The sequence below is a fragment of the Lipotes vexillifer genome, unplaced genomic scaffold, assembly GCF_000442215.2.
Source record: "Lipotes vexillifer unplaced genomic scaffold, Lipotes_vexillifer_v1.1 scaffold217, whole genome shotgun sequence".
NCBI classification, from domain to species: domain Eukaryota; kingdom Metazoa; phylum Chordata; class Mammalia; order Artiodactyla; family Lipotidae; genus Lipotes; species Lipotes vexillifer.
Genome location: NW_006788200.1, coordinates 6,908,227 through 6,935,057, shown reverse-complemented (window position 1 = coordinate 6,935,057; position 26,831 = coordinate 6,908,227). Strand labels below are relative to the sequence as shown.

Here is a 26,831-nt window from a genome sequence, read left to right as displayed (position 1 = left end):
TCAGAGAAGTGAGGTTTGGAAAATCATTCTCTTCATGATTTTATCCTTGATCCTAAGAACGATTGGGGAGTTTGAAGCAGGGAAATGACTGATCAGACTTGTGCCATAATTGTAATAGTTAATGTTTATTGAGCATTATCATATACTAGGCACATATTCAAGTGCCTTGTACACATTAATTCATTGACTTCCATACCTGCCTTTGGAGTACTACTGTTAATCCCATTTTATAACTGAGGCAAATAAAGCACAGGTCACATTTGTGATTGCCCAAGGTCAGCCAGTTAGTGAGTGTAGAGCTGGGATTTGCAACAAGATCTGTCTGACCCTAAACTCTGTGCTCTAAACCTTTTGGCTACTCACAGGATACTGGTGCCATCTGAATGAAGCTCAGAGGAGAATAGGTGGATATAAGTGGAAGGAGCCAAGAGAGGTCATGCACTTATTGAATAAGTTAATCTATTGCATGCCTGTTAAGTTCCAGGCACTGTTCCAGTCACTTAAGATACATTTGTGAACAAAATTGGAGCTTACCTTCTAGAAGAGGCAGATAGACAACAAACATAACTAACAAGTAAATTATATATAATATGTTTGAAGGTGATAGATACTGTTCAAAAATAAAAAGTAGAGCAGGATAAGGATTGGCAGTGTTGGGAAGGAAGATTTCAGACAGGAGCAACAGCAAGTACTGAATCCTAAAGGTGGGAGCATGTCTAGTGTGTTTGGGGAACAATAATGTGGCGGGAGCTAAGAGAAGGGGGAGGGAAGTGGGTAAAACTTGGAGAGATAAGGGAAGGGAGATCATGGAGCACCTTGTTGGCTGTGGAAAAGAATGAAATTGGACAGACACTGTTTGGAGGATGTTGAGCAGAAGAAGCATTTGATCTGACTTACTTTTAAAGGATCCCTCTGGCTGTGTGTTGAGAATTAGTCTGTAGGCCGAGTGCATGGGTAGACGCAGGAAAACCAGATAGGAGGCTATTGCAGTAATCCAGGCTAGGGGTGATGATGGCCTGGGAAGTCTGTGTAATCATAATCAAAGGCTTGTTTGAGATCTTCATCAAGACATAGATCTTCAGCATCCTCCCACGCACGACAGTGTCCTTGTTCTCTATAAACTAGGCTAAAAGACATTCTTTCTTTAGGATTTTGCCAGCCTTTGTGTTGAGAGAGGATGAGTGTGTACTGTATCTGCAGGAATTATGGGGTGGCCTCTTCATCTCTCTCTGCTCATAACTCTTTCTCAGGCCTCAAATAGCAGGTCTGTGATCCTTTTAGAGAAGAAAATGGACCTGGGTTCTCTTTCCTCTTTCCAGTCTTTCTCTCCAGGGTAAAAAACAAAAATTCCAACAGCTTTTCCGTTATAGATATTTAAAGGATTAAGGATCCTAGGGGTTATTGGCCAGCTCAGTCCTGCTCTGATGTTGACAGCTTTTATTTTTTCTCATCTTAACATACTTGGATGGATCTTTAGGTATCAGGCTTCAGGCTCTTTAGTTGCAGCATAAAAGGCCAAATGACCTTTTATAAGAGCTTATCTTACCTAGGGGGAGTGAGTACACAGGAGGCTAGCAGGGCCCTAACAAATTTTATTTCCCTTGCAGGTTCTTTGGTCACCCTGCAGTGTCATCTCTAGGTTGATAACCCATTCTGCTTTCATGGGTCACTGCGTGGGATTAACAGTTTCTTGGACATCACCAAACTTAGCCTATGGTCAGTCCAGGAACCAGTTCCTGCATGGAGACCAAACTTGATCTGTTGGCAGAAGAGTCATAAGTGTTTTGGGTGATTGGTCTTTTGAGTAGAAATATGGATAAAGTGGTTTGGGCTGGTATGTCGGGCTTCCTGCAGCAGTGTTAAGTTGTGATTGCACCAGGGGATTAAAGAAGACATAGCTCGGCCTCAAGTTCCAGTTGCGATGGGGAATTAGGGTGATGTAGTACTAGCTTTGAGGAAGATAGGACTCTTCTTGCCAGGAACTTACTTAGTCCACTCCTATTCTAGACTTACTGATTGGCAGTTTTGAGGAGCCATGGGCTTCAAGGACCCAAAGTGGATCTGCCCAAGGATTCCTCACAGCCATGTTTGAATTATTAAACAAGATTTGTGAAAAGCAAAACCATGTGTGTGGAAACAGTGTGTGAGTTATTTATGAGGAACAGCCACTGTCTGCCCCATCCACCCTGGGGTGGTATATTTGCCTTCCCTCATGCGACTCCTCAGTTATTTACCATCATTTCTCCCTTTCTTTATTCTCTTGGTTCTCTCATTGTCTTGTCAGTTTTCTGGTTCCCTTTTTCCCTCCTGAGTGTTGGCACAGTTCCCTACTGCCTCCTTCCTTATGTGCTCCCTGCTTCTACCTTGAGCTCCTTTCCACCTGTCCCACCCAATCCTGAGAGTAGCCTGGGAAAAGTTCTGGCCCCAGACCCAGGCTCTGGTCATGCCTTCTCCTGTGTGATACTGGGCAGGGGCCAGATTTTGGAGCTTGGGTGTGCAGTAGGCAGAGTGACTCTTTTCTTCCTCGTCTCCAGTGAAATAACAAATGAGAAAACATCTTGAAAAGGCTGAAGTGCTTATATAAATGTCAGCATTTATAATACCCTGGATTATCTTTGTAGTAATGAAGATAAACTGAATCTAGAATAGAACTTCTGTGACTCTGGGCTGTGTTGCTTTGCTCTGCTAGGGACTCATACCAGCCTTGATAAGTAGCCATCTCAGGCATGAAATTATAGAACTCTGAGCCAGCGTTTTATATCTAGAAAACTTGGAGGAAGGAAGATCAAAGGAGAGGTAGTGAATTTTTAGATTTTAAAATCAGAGTATGTGAGGAAGGAAGACTCAGTGAGTATTATTTATTTATTTATTTATTATTCTTTTGGCTGCGTTGGGTCTTAGTTGTAGCATGCGAGATCTTTTGTTGCAGTGCGTGGGCTTCTCTCTAGTTGTGGTGCGTGGGCTCAGGAGTTGCGGTGCACACGGGCTTCGTTGCCCCACGGCATGTGGGATCTTAGTTCTCCAACCAGGAATCAAACCTGTGTCCCCTGCATTGGAAGGCGGATTCTTAACCACTGGACCACGAGGGAAGTCCCGTATTATTTGTGCTTATGTCAGCAAAGCACCCAGCTCTGCGTCTTCCTAGTCAGCTGGGCTTTGGCCCAGTAAATCATTCCTCTTCATAAGGACATATTAGGGCAGACAAATGCCAACCCTGGCTTGGGAACCTTATGACAGAGCAGACTCCATGGTTACTTCATGGCCCTGGATTGGCCATCTCTTTAGCGACCCATTCATTTTGTTGACACACATACACCAGATTGCCTTTTTTACTCACAGTGGAGTTTATTTCAGTAACATCTTTTTCTGATCAACTTTATTCATTGGTTTAATGATGATTTATTGAACACTTAACTATATGCTTACACTGTTGTGATCACTGGGCCTATAACAGTGGACAGAAAGACAAAACCCCCTTCTCTTGTGGTTGAGTATAAGAATGATCTTCTAAGTGGTAAAAACGGGCTAGGCCTCTCCAAAAACACAGGCAGAGTCAAATACAGCCCTTCAAACTGGATTTCTCTGTTAGAGCCATCTTCCAGTTTGGAAAGATACAGTCAGGTAGGACAGGGCTCAGTGGCATCTGGAGGAAAAAGGTAGGTAGTAGTCACATTGTTGTTGGGCTCTAGTTTCTTGAGTTTTCCTGATGATTTGTAGAGTGGGATCAGCATGTAGACAAGAGACAGCTTATATAGCAACAGAGATATTTTCAGGGGAGACTGTAGCTACTGCATGGGGAAAACAGGATCCAGTGACCTTTCTGAGGAAGTTGAGTCTTGTTCCAGGATACCAGTGAAGCTTGGGGAATGAGATTCCCTATAGAATAAAAGAGACAGAGTCTGGACTTGGGGCTTTGGACCTTAAGTATAGCCTAGACCAGTGTTGTCCGAAGGAACTTTATGGGATGGTAGAAATGTTCTGCACTGTCCAATAATAGCCACTAGTGAGTAGCACAGACCTAGGCTAAAGCTTTTGAGAGAGAGACTTCTGTGCAGATTTATCATGAGTGTCCTCAGATTCAGTCAACCTTAGACTATAAAGTGAGGAAGAGGGAAGAGAAGCGTACTATTGTTATTCTTCTCCTAGCACTTTTCCAGCCCTTTCCCTGCAACAGAGTTCCTATTACAGTCCCTGATTTCTAATTAAAAATCAGCTTTTTAAAAAGTGTCTGCTGCCTCCACTGCCCCCGTTGAGGCTGGACACCAACAGGAAGCATAGTGGCATTTACTAGTGCTGATGACGCCAGATCTTTGTGTTAACAGCTTGTACATTACGAGTAAGCTTGTGACTCATTACGGTATTAGAATTTTCCAGGACATGTTTGGCATAAGCAATTGCTAGGTACCATTTCTGCCAGTTCCCACGCAGGTGCTCATAAATCACGTTAGGTGAATTAGGAATTCTCAAATTTAAGATTATTTTAAAATTTAGTGTTTTTTTTTTACAAACCCTTTTCTAATTAGAAAGGCCACTGACACTTTTTACTTGATTTTTTAGTTTGTTCTTCAATAGTCACCAAAAGAAAGGCTCTTCTTTCCTTGATGTCTGTACTGTACTAAGCAGTGCCTCTGTTGCAGATGGATAATGCACAGGACCTGCTTTCCTTCGGTGGCCTTCAAGTGGTGATCAACGGGCTGAATAGCACAGAACCCCTGCTGAAAGAGTATGCTGCGTTTGTGCTGGGGGCTGCCTTTTCCAGGTGAGTAGAATGGATGGACATCCCATTGGCCAGGATCCTGTGGACCCTTCAGGTGAAGTCTAGCTTTACTCTTGGCCTGACTGGCCTGGAAGAAGGTTACATTTGAACTCATGCACATCTCTATCCACAGTTTAGTGTAATCCCATTGAAACTAGAGTAAGAATTTGATTCTGCCCTTATTCCAAGTAGATAAGAATTTTCACTCATGTTGTCAGCATCTGTGACTCTTGGTTCCCCCTCATCTTATATGTGTGGGCTTTTTTAAAAAAATTTTTATTTATTTATTTTTGGCTGTGTTGGGTCTTTGTTGCTGTGTGCGGGCTTTCTCTAGTTGCGGCTAGCGGGGGCTACTCTTCGTTGCATTGAGCAGGCTTCTCATTGCGGTGGCTTCTCTGGTTGTGGAGCACAGGCTCTAGGTGCGTGGGCTTCAGTAGTTGTGGCACGCAGGCTCAGTAGTTGTGGCTCACGGGCTCTAGAGCACAGGCTCAGTAGTTGTGGCGCACAGGCTTAGTTGCTCCGTGGCATGTGGGAATCTTCCTGGACCAGGGATCGAACCCATGTCCCCTGCATTGGCAGGCAGATTCTCAACCACTGCTCCACCAGGGAAGCCCTGTGTGGACATTTAATGACATATTTTAGGTGACATTCTCTGTTTTATTCAAAGCTAGTTAGAAGTTAGACCAACCATAGGTAGTTGAGAGGAAGGGGAATGAACCCTAAGAGCTGATCCTTTTGGCAGTAAAGCTACTCTGGTGATGAATAAATGATGAACCTGACCAAGGAGGGCCTTTTGGGGGAAAATGTGTCTTCCCCTAGTTGCCTGGAACCAATCAACATGCAGTCAGATTATCACACTCTCTGGATTGGGAGTTGTTTAAATTTCAGTTAGCCTGGCTTATGCTAAAAGACTGATCAGGCAAGAGAAATGAGCATCTCTAAAGAGTGGATGCCGAAAGAGATTTGAACACCTCATCATTATACTCATCCTAAAAAAGTCCAGATGTCTTCAAGCTGTAGTTGGTCCATTGGAGCTATAGTTCCTTCTGTTTTTGAAAATCTGTTCCTAGGACCATTTGTTCCTCTACAACAGGAACCAGTATTCTGATTCTTGCTTTAAGGGCACGTGTGGTTCCTATTAAGTGTTGCCTCGCTTGCATGCAGGGATTGTGGTGATGTAGGAAAAAGGCTATTCTGAACATTTTTACCATTAGAATCTTTTTTTAAAATTAATTTTTATTGGAATATAGTTGCAATGTATTAGTTTCTACTGTACAGCAAAATGAATCAGGTATATATATATATATATATATATATATATATATATATCCCCTCTTTTTTGGATTTCCTTCCTATTTAGGTCACCACAGAGCATTGAGTAAAGTTCCCTGTGCTATACAGTAGGTTCTCATTAGTTATCTATTTTATACATAGTATCAGTAGTGTATATATGTCAATCTCAATCTCCCAATTCCTCTCACCCCCCCCTTTCCCTTTGTTATCCATATATTTGTTCTCTGTGACTGTGTCTCTGTTTCTGCTTTGCAAATTCATCTATACCATTCTTCTAGATTCCACATATATATATATGTTAATATACAATATTTGTTTTTCTCTTTCTGACTTACTTCACTCTGTATGACAGTCTCTAGGTCCATCCACGTCTGCAGATGACCCAATTTTGTTCCTTTTTGTGGCTGAGTAATATTCCATTGTATATATGTACCACATCTACTTTATCCATTCCTCTGTTGATGGACAGGAATCTTTGTTTTGAAAAGATTTTCTCTGCTTATCTTTATTTTTCTCTGCTTATCTTTATTTAATCAGAGTATCGGTCTGATGCCCTCTCATTCTCAAAGACTTAAGCATCTTTTCTTAGTAGATTGAGGGGCAAAGCTAGGAAGGCTGGAAGAATTGTTCCATAGGGAGAGGTTGAGGGCACTGCAGGCCTTTGTTTCCCTTATTGCTTACCTGCCTCATCTTCAACCCCTGGTTGTCCTGTGGACTCCAGGGCATATCTCCCTTGCTCTGATTTACCAGAGCCAGGCAGGGATATCACTGCCTGTGCACCTACTGGAAAGGTGAAGAATATGTGAATTTGTCATTGGTAGCTGTGATTTCAGCCCTGGAAAAGTTAAGGTCCTTATCTTCATAAGGCTTTAGAGGCTTGAGAACTTGCTGAGCCTCACTTTTTGTTTCTCACGCCATAAAATAATTGATTCAAACATTATTAACCTCTCCCCCAGACCCTTTTGGGTAATCTTTTCTGTAATCCCAAATACTTTCTTTCTACTTTGAATGTGAACAAATGATTCTATGTATACTTTTGCCATTGCTTCTGGAAACACATTTCATGGGGGAAACATCTTGATGTCACATCTTAATTAAGGGGGACTAAGTGACTTGAGAAGCATGCTTTGGGCCTGCTTAGCAAGCCATAACTCATCTGGGGTCTGTGCCAGTATGTGGTGTTATTAAGACTTTTTCGTGATTGTATTAGTGTAAGACCGTGTTAACATTTATGTGGCATCACTAAAATTTAAATAGAGATAAATATAAAATATTGCAATTTAGTGTTTTGGTGGCAAGAAAACTGCTGTATTCAAAAATGTTCTAGTCAGGATTTTGATGGCTCACTGGAGGACAGTTACAGTGACAGCATGGTATATAGTGCCAGAGCTTTTGGAAGCCAACAGCAGGCTCCTGAACATCACGAAAATGTCAGTGTTTTATGCAAAGAGGAACTTGATGCAAGCTAAAAATATTTCTATGCAGAGAGGCAGGTTTCAGTGGTCTAGTCTGATATTCATTATTTATTCTTGATGTCCTAAGTATTGGTTCCGCAGCTCCCTACCTGCCCTCAGCATGCGGGTGTGCACACACATAGCATGCATGTATGCATATGTGCACGTACAAAGTGATTGTGTGAGTTTGTTCTTTGTCAAGAGGGCATTCAAGGGGTAGTGAGCACATTGGAATCATGGAGTCTCACGGTTTGGGGATCTTGTTTAGAAGTCATTCCTTCCAGTTTTCTGCTGATGAGCAAGAATATTGCTCAGTCAGTCCAGATGTTTGACTGTTTGGGAGGACTAGGTAGACCACTGTACCTAGAGTCAGAAAATCTAGGTTCAAGTCCAGTCTCTATCATTTCCTGGTTGTTTGCCTATGGGCAAGGGATTTTCACTTTTCTAAGCCTCACCTTTTTCATTTGTTAGCTAGAAGCAATAATAGGTTTCCTCTGCATTTCATAAGACTGAATGAATATGAAAGAACATAATATACAATAAGTCCTGTGAAAATGCTTATAAAGTACCTGTCAGTGATGTGGGGGTATATCATCATGTTCATCATGTATCCTTTTTACTCTGAGTTTTCACTATAAGGCAATTCTTTTTCTTTGTTTTTACAGTGCAGACCTTTGTCTTCCTCATTTTCTCTTCTATTAAGAGCTTGCATTCTACCACATATATCTCTTGGTGTTAATCTTGCTGCTTCATGAGGGTATTTATTTGCCTACCTGGGTTAATTGCTTCATCAGGCCTCCACATACATTCTGTGGATGGAGAGATCTCTTCCGTGGTGTAAAATGTGAAGCAGTTAATCCAAGATCAAGAAGAAGGAGTTGACATAAATGTAATTGATGTGGCCACTCAGTGTTACCTGGCCACTGAAAGTTTGTTCCCTTTTTAAAATATTATTCATACTCATTATGGATCACACACACATTCATTTTCTGCTGCCCATGTTTTTGTTGCCCATGTGCAAGGCAGGTCAGGCTCTTGCATAAGAAGATATGTAAAGATAGGGAGGTAGGAGTCTGATGCCTTTGGCATCTTCATCTTTCCTTTCTCCTTCCCTCTCCCTGCCTCCTCCCCTCCTCCCCTCCTTCCCTTTCTCCTTCTTCAAGTCAGATATTTTCAGTGGTCTTTCTGTGACCTGATTTATCTCATGATGGCACCTGTGTGTGTCTGTCTACAGTCTGGCCTATGAGAAGTCTCTGGAATCCCAGGCAAGTTATTTGTGTTTCTGTGTTTGGGAAGACTCAGAAAGGCCTTGTGTATTTCAGAAGTCATGCAGCCTTCTGTAAACTGGTTTTGGTTTCACTTCTCAGCTAACTGGCTGCTTCCTTTTGTTTTCCTCTATCTCCCTATCTGTAGCCTTTACCTTTTAACTGTCAGGAGTTAAATTATCAAGAAACTGGTATGCTTATCCCAGGGATCACTGGCTTTTGCTGTTCTCATGACCCTCCCTCAGTCACTTTTGGTGTTCTCTATCCATCTTTAATAACTCACATTCTTATATGCATATGTATGAATTATTATGCAATTACATAGGCTTGTAAATGCTCACTGTATGCAGTCCTTTTGTTTGAACTGTCTGTAGTTTGCAGTGTGTCATGAACCTATGCCTAGTGCAGAAAGGGAGGTACGTGTGCTATCAGTCATAGTGTGATTATGGCCTCTTATGATGGATCCCTGGAACAGGATTACGTTCTACCCTGTCTTTGACATCTTCATTGGAACCTCCTTAGGAAATACTGAGTTACATACATCTCTTTATAAAATGAATGTTTACCCCACTGCTGACCGTCACCCTGTCACCCCATGCTTCGTTGGTTCTCTAGTTTTCTCTATTGTACTCTTCCCACTGATATTTTACTAATTAATTTTAACCATTTGGCCAGTGTCAAATCATTGTGTCCTATTTCCATCGGTTGGCCTCCAATTTCCAGATTTCTTTCCTGCCATCCCAGTGAATTTCAGGGCTCATCTGTATCTTCTCTGTCTTTCCTGATGGCTTTTGTGAGTTTGCTGGGAATCAGCATTCTTAATTCCATTGACCTTTACCTTTACTGCTGTCATCCACTAGATATCTCGAAACTTGTTTCTGTTTTTTTCCCCAGCATTTCATGTTCTCTGCCCACCTCCATCATGTCTTCACATTTTCATCTCTCCTCTTAAATGTGGTTTTTATCCTTGTTGTGATGTCCAACCTCTGCATGCCCTCCTGTTCTCCCCTTCGCCGTCAGTGTTCCTCACTCTCTTGCCACTCTCTAGGCTCCTTCCTCTTAGCCCACAGATGTTCTCATTTACTTATCCACTGACCCCTGCCAGCCTTCCCTTCCAAACTTCTTGGAAGAGTAGACAAAAAGGGATCCAAATAAGTGCACATGAGACACCATCCCTGAAATTTTTCAATAGTATTTTTGCATTACTGACATCTCCATAACGTTTAACAATTTCGACCACTGCTTTCCTTTGGAAACTTTACTTCTTGGCTGCCATGTGATGATAGTCCCTTGGTCTTGGATGTCTGTAATTAATTACTCCCTCCCCTTTTCTTTTTATGGCAACATCATCTTCTATCTCCTAATCATCATCTTCTATCTCCTAATTCACCAAGATTATTATGGCCTTGTCCTTATTGTCTCTTCATTTTCTTCACCAATGGTCCTACCTATTCCCATGGTTTCAAATTCTACCTCATTGTGGATGACTCCAATGTCTAAGTCCAGTCTTTCTCCTCAGGTCCTTTCCTCCATTTCTACCAGACTGTGTCATTGCATCTCAAACTCAAGGAGAAGAAAGAGGGATTCATTTTGCCTGTCTCATAAACTAGGTTTTTCTTCCACTTTCTCTTTTTATCTATTCTTGGCCATATGATTGTCTTCTTACCAAAACTTGAAACTTTGGAGTGATATTTGAGTCTTCTTTCTCTCTCTTTAGTTGTTTACTTGGTCACTGAGTCCTATGGATTTTTATTTTCATGATTGTTGTCTACTAAACAGAGATTTCCCTTTTATAAATCTATTTTAAGGAACCTTGATATTGTGAGGGCAGCAACATATTTAGGGAGGGGACTCCCTCTCCCAGTGCTAGGAAATGAGCCCTGAATAATCTAAACCAAGCATGGTAATCCCATTTTCTGTGGATGTAGATTGATTTAAAAATAAGCATGTGACCCAGTTCTGACCAATGAGACATAAAGAGATGTTTGCTGGGAAAGTTCTGGGAAAGATTTTGTTCTCTTATAAAAAGAAAGATAGTAAAGAGACCTTTTCCACTTCTTTCTGCCTTGATTACAGTTGTTGGAGTTACAGCTGGCTTAGACCGGTGAGATGAGATGCACAAGGCAACATGTTGAGGAGCGTAAACGAGGGGAAGGACAGGGGACTAGCTCCTTTATGAATAGTTTAGCTACTATACTGGTTTTGGAACCATCTATTTCCATACTTTTGTTGTGAGAGATAGTCTTTTTTAAAAAACCCAGAAAAAAAAAAGCAATGTTAGTCATTATTCTGTTACTTGTTTCTGAACATATTCATATTAATAAATTTCAAAAATTTCTCTCACATCTTTAAAATTCCTTTTAAATACCCTTCTAAGGAGGATGGGAGGGAGATGCAAGCGGGAGGAGATATGGGGATATATGTATACGTGTAGCTGATTCACTTTGTTATAAAGCAGAAACTAACACACCATTGTAAAGCAATTACTCCAATAAAGATGTTAAAAAAAAAAAAACACCTAGATACCCTTGCTTCTTCATAGCACTTATCTCAATTTGCAATTAAATATTTGTTTGATTACCTGTTACCTCTTGATAACCCCTGTTAGACAGTACAAGGAGGATAGTATTCATTTTCTATCTTAATCTTGCTCTCTCCCCAGTGTATAGCACAGGACCTACGTAGCATTGAGTGCTAGGAAATGATAATGAAACAATGAAAGAATAAAATGATACCTAGGAAATGAAGTGTTTTTCAGATAGCATATGAGGGCTGAGTGGAGAATGAAATGCTGTCTTTATTAATGATATAATAGTGGATGGTTCAGATACCTCACCTTGACCCTTTAAAAATCTAAGGCCATGGAAACAGCACTCCCCACTCCTACCCCCCACCCCGCCCCACAGCTGAAGGCCCAGAAAATAGAAGGTTAGAGATTGGGATGAGGTCAGATGTTGTAAATGCCAGAATTTGAATAAAAGATCAAGTGCAACTCCTAGGACTCGTTCTGACCTCTTGACTCCATGACCTAATTTCTCACACTCCTCCAGTGACAGGGAGGTGCTCAAACCATTTTGTGTCTCATAAATTAATTAGCATATTAACCAGGTTGGCCTGAGCAGTTGGATAGCCTTATAGCTTTAAAAGCTGCATTCAAAGTCTGGTTTCTTTTTTCAAATGGCAATTAATGACAAATGGAAAATGAGATCTAAGCCTGACCAGTTACCCTGAGTATTGAAGAAACCAAGGCTTCATTCTGAGGAGGGAAGCACCACTTTGCTTAATGAACTTGTCCCTTCTGCATTTCTTTTGAATCTATCTCTGTAATATTCTCCTGCCTCCTCCAGATCCTCTGTGTGGCTGCTTTCAGATTTTTTCATTATTTACTACCTCCTCTTTAATTTCTTCCCTGCATAACTCCAGCCCGCAAAGTTCTTTCCTTTCAACTTTATTAGCATTTGTTGTCTGGACTCCTAAACTATGTCTTTTATACATCTAATTCTCTATGTATGCCAGTTCTTTCCTCTGTTTTCCCAATAAAATAGTTTCTTGAGAGTGGAAGCTAGTACCCGGGTCTGTGGTACCCAGAGCACGTTAAAGAGGGTAAGTTTCATGTAGCTGCTTAGAGCATTTCATGGTACAAACTAAATGGTCCAGCACAAAAGCTGACATCACCAAAAATCAGTGGGAGGAATGAAGCCAGGAAGAGCAGGGAAGCTCTTAATTTTTTGTTTTGTTTTATTTGTCCTCCAGTGAGTGTGTATTACATTTGTAATTAAAATTTAAACAATAAGTAACAAAGCAAAACAGAATCGGAAGACTTCTGTATCTAGCAAATGGTGGTTTACATTTCCCAAAAAGCATTTTTGGTTCGCATTACGTGAGGATGCTGGATCTGTAACATATAAACATTTCCTTAAATGCTCAATTCAGCTGATAAGAAACTGTAGGGTCACTGCTTTGCATGACTAAAGGGGAAATAAATAACATATTCTTTTTTTAAAAGATAAATAAATTTATTTATTTATTTTTGGCTGCGTTGGGTCTTCATTCCTGTGTGCGGGCTTTCTCTAGTTGCGGTGAGCTGGGGCTACTCTTCGTTGCGGTGCGTGGGCTTCTTATTGCAGTGGCTCCTCTTGTTGCGGAGCACAGGCTGTAGGCACGTGGGCTTCAGTAGTTGTGGTGCGTGGGCTTAGTTGCTCTGCGGCATGTGGGATCTTCCCAGGCCAGGGCACTAACCTGTGTCCCCTGCATTGGCAGGTGGATTCTTAATCACTGCGCCACCACGGAAGTCTCAGTGTATTCTTTATGTGGTAGTCCTGCAAGAAATTGAGAGAAGTTCCAAAGACAAATATAATGGAAAGCACAAATTCTTAGAGATACGGAAGGCTGAAAGTTATATCTGTTCTCAGGACACTTGTCGTTCCCTAGTGGCCAAGATCTCTTGATATCAACAGGCGTTAAGCTGGGGGACAGGAGATGAAAATTTCAGCCCATGAAAGGGAGAATTACAAAAATGAAAATCTTCTACTCAAAAGGAGGTATTAAGACATTTTGGCTTTGAACGGAAGGTAGAAAATTTTCCAAGAAAATTATTCACCCTTGAGTGCATTTGGGCTGGAAATCATACTCTTTTTGTGGCCTAAAAATCTCTAAGCTGAGAATTTAGTCTAAAATAGTCTTGGTAAATGATAAAGTAGAAAAAATGTTTGCAACTTATATTACAGATATAACATTAATATTCCAATATATATAAAGAGCACCTAAAAATAGAGTAAGCACATTAATAACCCTATAGAAAAATGGGATAGACACACACAGTTTGCAGAATAAAAGAAATGTAGATGGCTTAACCATATGAAAAAATGCTCAACCTCACTCATAAGAAGAGAAAGACCAATTAAAACTACACTGAGATACTGTTTTTCACCTATCAGGATAGTAGAAGTCCAAAAGTCGATAGCATATTCTGTTTGTGAAGCTGTGGGGAAATAGGCTCTTATACACTGGTGGGAGAACTTTAAAATGGTACAACCCTTACAGAAGGAAATTTGGCAATATCTAACAAAATTGCACACGTATATTTACCCTTTGAAATATTATTCCTACTTCTAGAATTCTACCTCTATAATACACTGGTAAAGATATGAAAAAACATATGTAAGCTCAAGTTTATTCATTATAGCACTATTTTGTAATAGCAAAGATGGGAATCAGCCCAAACATCCATCAGCAGGGAATTGATTAAATAAATTATATAATTTATTCCACGGAGTGCTATAGAGTTATAGAAAAGATTTAAGAATGTTTTTGTATAATACAGAATATTTCTGTTGTGATATTTTCCAGGCTATATTGTTAAATTTAAAAAAAAGGTAGAGAAAATTATGAAAAACTGCTATTAAGGGCTTCCCTGGTGGCACAGTGGTTGAGAGTCCGCCTGCTGATGCAGGGGACATGGGTTTGTGCCCCGGTCTGGGAAGATCCCACGTGCCGCGGAGCGGCTGGGCCCGTGAGCCATGGCTGCTGAGCCTGCGCGTCTGGAACCTGTGCTCTGCAACGGGAGAGGCCAGAGCAGTGAGAGGCCTGCATACCACAAAACAACAACAACAACAACAAAAACTGCTATTAAACATGTGCATGTGCTTATATTTTTAAAAAATGAAGGATAAATGCTATAGGGAGATAGACTTTGTGATCATGCAGATATTTTATGAATTTAAAAACCCAAAATAATTACAAAAAATATTTTTCATAAAAGTTGAGAATAAGATGAAACAGTTGAATCTAGCTGTCTATAGAATTGGTGGGATAATCACACAGGGAGGAACTTTTTAATGTGATTTTACAATCCAGTAATTTGACTATACATCCCAATTTGGATGTACTTTAAAGGCAAAAAATCTGTAAAACTTTTCAGAAATCTTATTGTTGATGGAAATGTTGGTGTTGTTATTCTCAGACTATTATGTGTATTGTGGGATAAAGCAGATGAATAATTATGCTGGTTTCTCTGAGAACCAGGATTTTCAACATGACAAGGGAGATACTGATGTAAAATTGAATATTGGGTAAAATCCCTCTTAGTCCTGATTTTGGATTGAAAGTATTAGTATGATTTCATGATGAATTTTTTCTTAAAAAAGGTATTTTTTTTAGCTCTGTTCACTGAAAGGATCTAGAAAAAAAGATGAACCTGATAACAGTGATCAACTGTGACTCCTAGATTGTATTTTCTAAATAACATTTCCCTCTAAAATAGCATTTTCCACTAAAAGGAACTGTGATTTCTTAAAGAAATAGCTCATCTCAAATCTGGAGTAAAACATTTGCAAAATGACCCTGGATATCTTGTCATAATCAAAAGCAAGGACATTCTCAAAGACTACTTGGGTCCTGTGTAAAGGACTCAGGGTTCAATGTGAAAAGGTTCCCATTGACCATAGATGGGACTCTTGGAGTTTCAAGAAGGACAATAACTGCAATGAATTGAAGCAAATCAGATACATTTAAATCCCCAAGTTCATCATGATACTTAAAAGAACAAATTAAACTTCACTGGTCATTTTTGAAGAGTGCTGGGTAGCAACCAATTCATAATAAAAAATAGCAAATAAATAGAAACAATAAAGCATTTTCTGTTTATCTTGCCTTTCCATTATGAACTGAATCTCCTTGTACTCAACTAGTTGAGGGCAAGTTTATCTTTATAGAGAAACTTTAGCTAAAAAAGGAAGAGTGATGCAGTTAGAATATTACCTTTCTGTAACCTTTAATGAATTAATGGATCTTGGCAATGATCATCAATGGCTGCAAAAGAAAGGCAATCAAACATTATCTGCATTGTTGTGGATGATGTGGTGCACATCCAGTTATCCCTTTAGGACTAAGGCATTTATTCCCCCAGGTCTGGGAGTGTTGGCTAAGCACGGCTCATGATTCAGTTCCTCCAAGAATTAATCCAGAAGGGAGCTGCCTTGCTCAAGGTTATGGCCCCTTCCTGGGAGTAGCCTGCTTCCAAATGACACAAAGTAGGGGTTCAAAGTGCTTCCACTCTTACCTCAAAGGAAACAACTCTGAAAGACCATCCTAGCTCCAGAGCTCCCTGTGGGATCAGTTGAGCCCTCTGCTGCAATTGCCATCACAGTTCAGCTTCTCCCATTGCCTAATCCTGCTTCCCTCATCCCTCAGAGGTATTGTACCCAAGTAGTCCCTAGTAGACCTCTTGCCCACAAATCTTAAGAGTTTGTTTATTAAGGAACCTGACTGACATGTCTCCTGATAGAAGTAGACACCACTGCCCATGAAGTTGTCTTGATAGAAAATCAAATCTGAATCTGATTGAGATCCAACTTCCAATTTTAAGGAAATTCTGGGGACAGCAGATATGTTAAATGATATAATGGACATGTAATCAGCCAAGTTCAGAATGTTGGAAACTGTAGAACTACTGAATTTTTCAACAATAAATTATAAGAAAAAGATGGAGGGAATGAAACCAGTAAATTAAAAGATACCTAAGATAAATATCAACCAGTTACACTGTATTTAGAGCCTGACCAAATCAACAATGTTAAAAAAATTTGTGAGATAATTGGAGCCATTTAAATAATTACTTGGTATTTGATAATATTAAGGAGTTTCTGTTAGACATTTTTAATGTGAAATGGGATTGTGGTTGTGTTTTTTAAAAAGAGTCATTTTATGGGTAAGATGATAGTATGTCTGAGTTTTGCTTTATGCTTATCTGGAGGAAGTGGGGAAGTGGGTGGGTGGGGATATAGATGAAACAAGACTGGTCATAATTTTTAAAGCTGAGTGACAGATCCATGAAGGATTATTATACCATTCTCTGTACTTTAGTCTGTAGATGAAAATTTCTGTAAGAAAAAGTTTTTTTTTTTTTTTAATGTAGTTCCAAATTGGCAGAATTTCCAAGTTACTGGTAGAAACAAATATAAACCCTTTTTGGAGGAACATGTCTTAAATCTAGGCCTGAAAGCATCTCTACAAATAAAAAAAAATTGCAATGATCATGAGCTTGCAAACAGAATATCACAAAGCACACACAAAAAATGAGGCATCGAGGGCTTCCCTGGTGGCACAGTGGTTGAGAGTCTGCCTGCCGATGCAGGGGACACGGGTTCGTGCCCCAGTCTGGGAAGATCCCACATGCCGCGGAGTGGCTAGGCCCGTGAGCCACGGCCGCTGAGCCTGTACGTCCGGAGCCTGTGCTCTGCAATGGGAGAGGCCACAAAAGTGAGAGGCCCGCGTACTGCCAAAAAAAATAATAATAATAAGGCATCGTGAGTAAAAGACAGCAGAAACAACGTAATCAGACCTGTAAAACTACGGAGAGTAAAATTTTGAGGGTACAGTATGTAGAATAATTCTTTTAATATGTTTAAAGAAATAAAATATTTTATCAAACGTATGAGAATAACAGACTATCAAAAATAACATCCAGGAAGATTTGAAAAAGATTAAATAGAGCTTCTAGAAGTGGAAAATATAATAATTGCAGTTAGGACCGCAAGAAGGCAGAGTAGAAGGATGTGCGCTCACTCCCTCTTGTGAGAGCACCGGAACCACAGCTAACTGCTGAACAGTCATCGACAGGAAGACACTGGAACTCACCAAAAAAGATACCCCTCATCCAAAGACAATGGAGAAGCTGCAGTGAGACAGTAGGAGGGGCACAATCACAATAAAATCAAATCCCATAACTGCTGGGTGGGTGACTCACAAACTGGAGAACACTTATACCACAGAAGTCCACCCACTAGAGTGAAGGTTCTGAGCCCCACGTCAGGCTTCCCAACCTGGGGGTCCAGCAACGGGACGAGGAATTCCCAGAGAATCAGACTTTGAAGGCTAGCGGGATTTGATTGCAGGACTTTGACAGGACTGGGGGAAACAGACACTGCACTCTTGGAGGGCACACACAAAGTAGTGTGTACATCAGGACCCAGGGGGAAGAGACCCCGTAGGAGACTGAACTAGACCTACATGCTAGTGTTGGAAGGTCTTCTGCAGAGGCGGTGGGCAGCTGTGTCTCACCACAGGGACAAGGACACTGGCAGCAGAAGTTCTGGGAAGTACTCCTTGGCATGAGCCCTCCTGGAGGCTGCCATTAGCCCCACCAAGGAGCCTGTGGTGCTGGGTTGCCTCAGGCCAAACAACCAACAGGGAGGGAACTCAGCGCCCCCCTCAGCAGACAAGCAGATTAAAGTTTTACTGAGCTCTGCCTGCCAGAGCAACACCCAGCTCTACTCACCACCAGTCCCTCCCTCCCATCAGGAAGCTTGCACAAGCCTCTTAGATAGCCTCATCCACCAGCGGGCAGACAGCAGAAGCAAGAAGAACTACAATCCTGCAGCCTGTGGAACGAAAACCACATTCACAGAAAGACAGACAAAATGAAAAGGCAGAGGACTATGTAACAGATGAAGGAACAAGATAAAACCCCAGAAAAACAAGTAAATGAAGTGGAGATAGGCAACCTTCCAGAAAAAGAATTCAGAATAATGATAGTGAAGATGATCCAGGACCTCAGAAAAAGAATGGAGGCAAAGATTGAGAAGATGCAAGAAATGTTTAACAAAGACCTAGAAGAATTAAAGAATAAACACTAGAAGAATTAAAGAGCAAACAAACAGAGATGAACAATACAGTAACTGAAATGAAGAATACACCAGAAGGAATCAATAGCACAACAACTGAGGCAGAAGTACGGATAAGTGACCTGGAAGACAGAAGGGTAGAATTCACTACCGCAGAACAGAATAAAGAAAAAAGAATAAAAAGAAAAGAAGACAGCCTAAGAGACTTCTGGGACAACATTAAATGCACCAACATTCGCATTTTAGGGGTCCCAGAAGGAGAAGAGAGAGGGAAAGGACCTGAGAAAATATTTGAAGAGATTATAGTTGAAAACTTCCCTAACATGGGAAAGGAAATAGCCACCCAAGTCCAGGAAGCACAGAGAATCCCAGGCAGGATAAATCCAAGGAGAAACAACCGAGACACATAGTAATCAAATGGACAAAAATTAAAATGAAGAAAAGTCATTAAAAGCAACAAAGGAAAAATGACAGATAACGTACAAGGGAACTCCCATAAGGTTAACAGCTGATTTCTCAGCAGAACCTCTACAAGCCAGAAGGGAGTGGCATGATACATTTAAAGTCATGAAAGGGAAAAACCTACAACCAAAATTATTCTACCCGGCAAGGATCTCATTCAGATTTGCCGGAGAAATCAAAAGCTTTACAGACAAGAAAGAGCTAAGAGAATTCAGCACCACCAAACGGGCTCTACAACAAATGCTAAAGGAACTCTCTAAGTGGGAAACACAAGAGAAGAAAAGGACCTACAAAAACCCAAAACAATTAAGAAAATGGTCATAGGAACATACATATCGATAATTACCTTAAACGTGAATAGATTAAACGCTCAGACCAAAAGACACAGGCTTGCTGAATGGATACAAAAACAAGACCCATGTATATGCTGTCTACAAGAGACCCACTTCAGACATAGGGACACATACAGACTGAAAGTGAGGGGATGGAAAAAGATATTCCACGCAAATGGAAATCAAAAGAAAGCTGGAGTAGCAATACTCATATCAGATAAAATAGACTTTAAAATAAAGAATGTTACAAGAGACAAAGAAGGACACTACATAATGATTAGGGATCAATCCAAGAAGAAGATATAACAATTATATATGTACCCAACATAGGAGCACCTCAATACATAAGGCAACTGCTAACAGCTGTAAAAGAGGAAATCGACAGTAACACAGTAATAGTGGGGGACTTTAACACCTCACTTACACCAATGAACATGTCATCCAGACAGAAAATTAATAAGGAAGCACAAGCTTTAAATGACTCAGTAGACCAGGTAGATTTAATTGATATTTATAGGACATTCCCTCTGAAAACAGCAGTTACACTTTCTTCTCAAGTGCATACAGAACATTCTCCACAGAGAGATCACATCTTGGGTCACAAATCAAGCCTTGGTAAATTTAATAAAACTGAAATCATATCATGCATCTTTTTGGACCACAATGCTAGGAGATTAGAAATAAATTACAGGGAAAAAATGTAAAAAACACAAACACATGGAGGTCAAACAATACATTACTGAATAGCCAAGAGATCACTGAAGAAATCAAAGAGGAAATAAAAAAATACCTAGAGACAAATGACAACGAAAACACAATGATCCAAAACCTGTGGGATGCAACAAAAGCAGTTCTAAGAGGGAAGTTTATAGCAATACAGTCCTACCTCAAGAAACAAGAAAAATCTCAAACAATCTAACCTTACACCTAAAGGAACTAGAGAAAGAACAAACAAAACCCAAATTTAGTAGAAGGAAAGAAATCCTAAAGATCAGAGCAGAAATAAATAAAATAGAAACAGAAAACAATAGCAAAGATCAATAAAACTAAAAGCTGGTTCTTTGTGAAGGTAAACAAAATTGATAAACCACTAGCCAGACTCATCAAGAAAAACAGGGAGAGGACTCAAATCAATAAAATTAGAAATGAAAAAGGAGAAGTTACAACAGACACCACAGAAATACAAAACATCTTAAGAGACTACTACAAGCAACTCTATGCCAATAAAATGGACAAATTCTTAGAAAGGTATGCGCTTCCAAGACTGAATCAGGAAGAAATAGAAAATATGAACAGACCAATCACAAGCACTGAAATTGAAACTGTGATTAAAAATCTTCCAACAAAAGTCCAGCACCAGATGGCTTCACAGGTGAATTCTATCAAACATTTAGAGAATAACTAACACCCATCCTTCTCAAACTCTTCCAAAGAATTGCAGAGGAAGGAACACTTCCAAACTCATTCTATGAGGCCACCATCACTCTGATACCAAAACCAGACAAAGACACTACAAAAAAAGAAAATTACAGACCAATATCACTGATGAATATAGATGCAAAAATCCTCAACAAGATACTAGCCAAAAGAATCCAACAACACATTAAAAGGATCATACACCATGATCAAGTGGGATTTATCCCAGGGATGCAAGGATTCTTCAATATATGCAAATCAAACAATGTGATACACCATATTAACAAATTGAAGAATAAAAACCGTATGATCATCTCAATAGATGCAGAAAAAGCTTTTTACAAAATTCAACACCCATTTATGATAAAAACTCTCCAGAAAGTGGGCATAGAAGGAACTTACCTCAACATAATAAAGGCCATATATGACAAACCCACAGCAAACATCATTCTCAATGGTGAAAAACTGAAAGCATTTCCTCTAAGATCAGGAACAAGACAAGGATGTCCCTCTTGCCACTATTATTCAACATAGTTTTGGAAGTCCTAGACATTGGCAATCAAAGAAGAAAAATAAAAGGAATCCAGATTGGAAAAGAAGTAAAACTGTCACTGTTTGCAGATGACATGATACTATACATAGAGAATCCTAAAGATGCCCCCAGAAAACTACTAGAGCTAATCAGTGAATTTGGTAACATTGCAGGATATATGATTTTCTACTCTACATAGAAAATCCTAAAGATTCCACCAAAAAACTACTAAAACTAATCAATGAATTTGGTAAGGTTGCAGGATACAAAATTTTTTTTTTTTTTTGCGGTACGCGGGCTTCCCACTGTTGTGGCCTCTCCTGTCACAGAGCACAGGCTCCAGACGCGCAGGCTCAGCGGCCATGGCTCACGGGCCCAGCCTCTCCGCGGCATGTAGGATCTTCCCAGACTGGGGCACAAACCTGTGTCCCCTGCATCGGCAGGCAGACTCTCAACCACTGCACCACCAGGGAAGCCCAGGATACAAAATTAATGCCCAGAAATCTCTGGCATTCCTATACACTAACAATGAAAGATCAGAAGGAGAAATTAAGAAAACAACCCCATTCACCATTGCAACAAAAAGAATAAAATACCTAGGAATGAAACTACCTAAGGAGGTAAAAGACCTGTACTCAGAAAACTATAAGACACTGATGAAGGAAATCAAAGATGACACAAACAGATGGAGAGATATACCATGTTCTTGGATTGGAAGAATCAGTATTGTGAAAATGACTATACTACCCAAAGCAATCTACAGATTCTGTGCAATCCCTATCAAATTACCGATGGCATTCTTTACAGAACTAGAACAAAAAGTCTTAAAATTTGTACGGAGACACTAAAGACCCCGAATACCCAAAGCGGTCTTGAGGGAAAAAAACAGAGCTGGAGCAATCAGAGTCCCTGACTCAGACTATAGTACAAAGCTACAGTAATCAAGACAATATAGTACTGGTACAAAAAACAGAAATATAGATCAACGGAACAGGATAGAAAGCCCAGAGATAAACCCACGCATCTATGGTCAACTAATCTATGACAAAGGAGGCAAGGTTATACAATGGAGAAATGACCCTCTCTTCAATAAGTGGTGCTCGGAAAACTGGACAGCTACATGTAAAAGAATGAGATTAGAACACTCCCTAACACCATACACAAAAATAAACTCTAAATGGATTAAAGACCTAAATATAAAGCCGACAGTATAAAACTCTTAGAGGAAAACATAGGAAGAACACTCTTTGACATAAATCACAGCAAGAGCTTTTTTGACCCACCTCCTAGAGTAATGGAAAGAAAAAAAATAAACAAATGGGGCCCAATGAAACTTAAAAGCTTTTGCACAGCAAAGGGAACTATAAACAAGCCGAAAAGACAACCCTCAGAATGGGAGAAATATTTGCAAACGAATCAACGGACAAAGGATTAATCTCCAAAATATATGAACAGCTCATGCAGCTCAATATTAAAAACACAAACAACCCAATCCAAAAATGGGCAGAAGACCTAAATAGACATTTCTTCAAAGAAGACATACAGGGGATCAAGAGGCACATGAAAAACTGCTCAACATCACTAATTATTAGAGAAATGCAAATCAAAACTACAATGGGGTATCACCTCACACCAGTTAGAATGGGCATCATCAGAAAATCTACAAACAAAAAATGCTGGAGAGGATGTGGAGAAAAGGGAACCCTCTTGCACTGTTGGTGGGAGTGTACATTGATACAACCACTGTGGAGAACAGTATGGAGGTTCCTCAAAAAACTAAAAATAGGATTAATATATGACCCAGCAATCCCACTACTGGGCATATACCCTGAGAAAACCATAATTCAAAAAGACACATGCACCCCAGTGTTCATTGCAGCACTATTTACAAGAGCCAGGTCATGGAAGCAACCTAAATGCCCATCGACAGACGAATTGATAAAGAAGGTGTGGTACATATATACAATGGAATATTACTCAGCCATAAAAAGGAATGAAGTTGGGTCATTTGTAGAGATGTGGATGGACCTAGAGACTGTCCTACAGAGAGAAATAAGTCAGAAAGAGAAAAACAAATATTGTATATTAATGCATATATGTGGAACCAGAAAAATGGTACAGACAAACCAGTTTGCAAGGCAGAAATAGAGACACAGATGTAGAGAACAAATGTATGGACACCAGAGGGGGAAAGCGGTAGGGGGTGATGATGGTGGGATGAATTGGGAGATTGGGATTGACATATATACACTAATATGTATAAAATAGATAACTAATAAGAACCTGCTGTATAAAAAATAAATTAACAAATAGGGAGGTAATCTTGGATTATTCAGGAGGGCTCAATGTAAGCACAAGAGTGTTTGAAAGTGGAAGAGGGAGGGAGACAAAAAGAAAAAATATATAATTGCAGTTAGGAATTCAGTAGATAAGGTAAATAACTAGTCAGACACAGCTGAAGAGTAATTAAGTGAACTGGAGTATAGACTTGAAGAAATTACCCAAAGTGCAGCATGAAGAGACAGAAATTTAAAATTTAAAAATTAAAAAGTGGTAAAGAGACATGGGGAATAGAATGAAAAGGTTTAATGTTAGTTCCAGAAGGATAAGCAGAATGTGGGAGAAGCTATATCTTAAGAGGTTTGGCTAATACTTTTCCAAAATTGATGAAAGGCATGAATTCTGATTCAGGAATATCTGACTGCATCCCAAGCAGAATGATTAAGGAAATATACATTTCTAACAACGTAGCAAAACTATAGAAAACTGGAGTTATAAAAACAGCTAGAGAAATGACAGATGAGCTACAAAGTAGTAGGAGTGGTGCTTGGCAAAAGGAGGGAAAACAGTTGTGCTCTGAGTACTCTTAGCCTAGTTGCTTGGCCTGAGAACTATGCTCTGATGCCATTTTCATCAATTCTAGACAGTAATTGCCATCATAGTTCCATTGTTTGTGACATTTCTTTCTTGGTCCCATTAGACATCTGGATTTAAGGAAGAATCCACCATGCTCCCGAAAGTTGAAGGTATTTCAAGTCTGCCAGGTTTCTCATTAACTGCCTGTTCATGGCCTGAGGTTACTGGAAAGAAAGTAATTTATCTCTTTGAGGAAAGAGAAGAGTGGAGCTACAGAGTCTGATGAGGAGGCAGTCAGCTTGGGCTTTTCTAAATACCACGTTCCTACTTTCTTCTTAACTCCTACCAACCTCAGTTTCTCTCTTTCTCTGTTTTTATCTTTTTAAGTGTTACTGGTTTTATAGAGCATATACTTGATTGTCATGAAACATTTAAAAGGTATAGGAGAGACTGATTTCGGCTCGACAGTAGTAGGAGATTTGCTGACCCACTCCCACCAGTGAGACTGGTGAAAATTATTTTTAAAAATAATAAAAAATAAAACCTCTGGAAATGGTCCTAAGGGTAAACAGCAAATAAAGAAACCTTTACTCACTGAAATCTACAAAATTTTGGTAAGAAAGGCAAGAGTCTGTGTCATTTGAACCAAGACAGCTTCTTCCCTCCCCACTTCCAGCTCAGTGAGGTAGAGACGCTACTCCAAACTGCTGCAGCCAAGAATGCGGGACTTCCTCTACCCCCAGCTCCCAGTTGGAGGGCGTCTTTCCTGGGAAGAGCAGAAATGTATAATTTCTCATCCTCCCCTGAGCTACCTGTAGCTAAAGCTAAGTTGTGATTGAGCGCATTCCAGTGTTCCCTTTTTCTGTCCAATCTCCACTTGTGCAATGAAGGCGCTACCTTTGGTGTGGAGCACTGAGAATCCCGGGACCCATTCTTCTTTTCCCTGGCTCATGAGGTGGTCCTTCTATGCTGGGAGAGGCAAGCTGACAGGACCTCCACTGCTGGCTTCTGTACTCCAATGCACTGAGCACTCAACTCCTGGATTAGGAGTGTCACTCAGAAGCTTTTCATTGTTCTGACTTCTGGCTCCAGAGCCCTGGCTCGAGTTTTGCCTGGGGGGAAGTGAGGCCATAAAACAGATCTCTCCTCATCTCCTCCCAATGGAACTGACTTCATTTGCAACAGAGTGTGCAGAAGTTCAAACCTAAGGACACTGCAGCACTATTTACAATAGCCAAGATATGGAAACAATCTAAATGTCCATCAACAGATGAATGGGTAAAGAAGATGTAGCACATATATGCAATGGAATACTACTCAGCCATAAAAAGGAACGAAACTGAGTTATTTGTAATGAGGTGGATGGAACTTGAGTCTGTCATACAGAGTGAAGTAGTCAGAAAGAGAAAAACGAATACCATATGCTAACACATATATATGGAACCTAAAAAAACGGTACTGATGAACCTAGTGGCAGGGCAGGAATAAAGACACAGACATAGAGAACGGACTTGAGGACACGGGGGGAAGGGGAAGCTAGGGCGCAGTGAGAGAGTAGCATTGACATATATACACTACCAAATGTAAAATGGATGGCTAGTGGGAGGGTGCTGCATAGCACAGGGAGATCAGCTCGATGCTTTGTGACGGCCTAGAGGGGTGGGATAGGGAGGGGATATGGGGATATATGTATACGTATAGCTGATTCACTTCATTGTACAGCAGGAACTAATGCAACATTGTAAAAGCAAAGTATTTATTGTAAATACTCCAATAAAGATACTAAAAAAAAAAAAAAAAAACAGTGGAGGTTGTGTTAAAAGGCAGCTGGGAGGAGATTGATGGATTTTACAAAGAGGCACCAGCTAGATTGTACACCAGCTACTTTGCAGGAAGGAACCAGAGAGTAAGATAGTTGGGAGGAACCCTCCAGAGTGAGAACAAACATCAAACAGGGACCTCAGAAACTATTCCTTCAAAGGACATACATTGATAGGATTAGTTTGTTGAACAATTTGTGCCCCAGGCATTATTGAAACAATAGAGCTCTTTATATTTTAGGGATTAACCTTTTGTGTTACAAATATTTTTTCCAAGGTTGTCATTTCTCTTTCAACCTTACTTATGGTACTTGTACAAAAATTTTATTGAAGTATAAATTTTATTGATTTACAGTGTTGTGTTAATTTATGCTGTATAGCATAATGACTCAGTTATACTCATATATACATTCTTTTTTATATTCTTCTCCTTTATGTTTTATCCCAGGAGATTGGCTATAGTTCCCTGTGCTATACAGTAGGACCTTGTTGTTTATCCATTCTAAATGTGATAGTTTGCATCTACTAACCCCAAATTCCCAGTCCATCCCTCCCTACCATTGTACTTTTCTATATGGAAGTTAAAAATGTGTATTTTGACAAAATTGTTAATCTATTATGGTTTCTGTTTCTTATGACACATATAAAGCTGTTTATACACCAGGAGTATACAAATATTTTTTCTTCATATTATTTTAAAAATATGAGATATTTCAAACATAAAGAGTTTAGAAAATCTTATACTCACTACCCAGATTTAATAAAGTTTGCTATATTTGGTTAAGATTTCTTAAAGGAATAAAATATTAGATATAGTTGAAGACCCTTTTGTAATCCTTTCTATTTCCTTTTCTTCTTCCCAAGGTAACCACTGTTCTCAATTTTGTGTGTATCATATCTGTTTTTTATAGTTTATCATATATATCTGTCTTCATATCTGTGTGTGTCTGTATGGATGTGTGTTTGTATTTAAGTTTTTGCCAATCTGATGGATGTGAAATTGTATCCCATCCTTTTTATTT

General features: G+C 39.9%; 1 protein-coding gene across 2 annotated transcripts in view; it reads left to right on the top strand.

Annotated features, from left to right (window-relative positions):
- The window catches only part of SIL1 (SIL1 nucleotide exchange factor), a 251,388-nt gene that overhangs the window by 178,313 nt on the left and 46,244 nt on the right, over positions 1 to 26,831 (top strand). For both annotated transcript variants that reach the window (XM_007461430.1, XM_007461431.1), the window contains one exon: positions 4,638 to 4,759. In XM_007461430.1, coding sequence (XP_007461492.1) covers positions 4,638 to 4,759 — 122 coding nt within the window. The remainder of the gene's footprint in view (positions 1 to 4,637; positions 4,760 to 26,831) is intronic.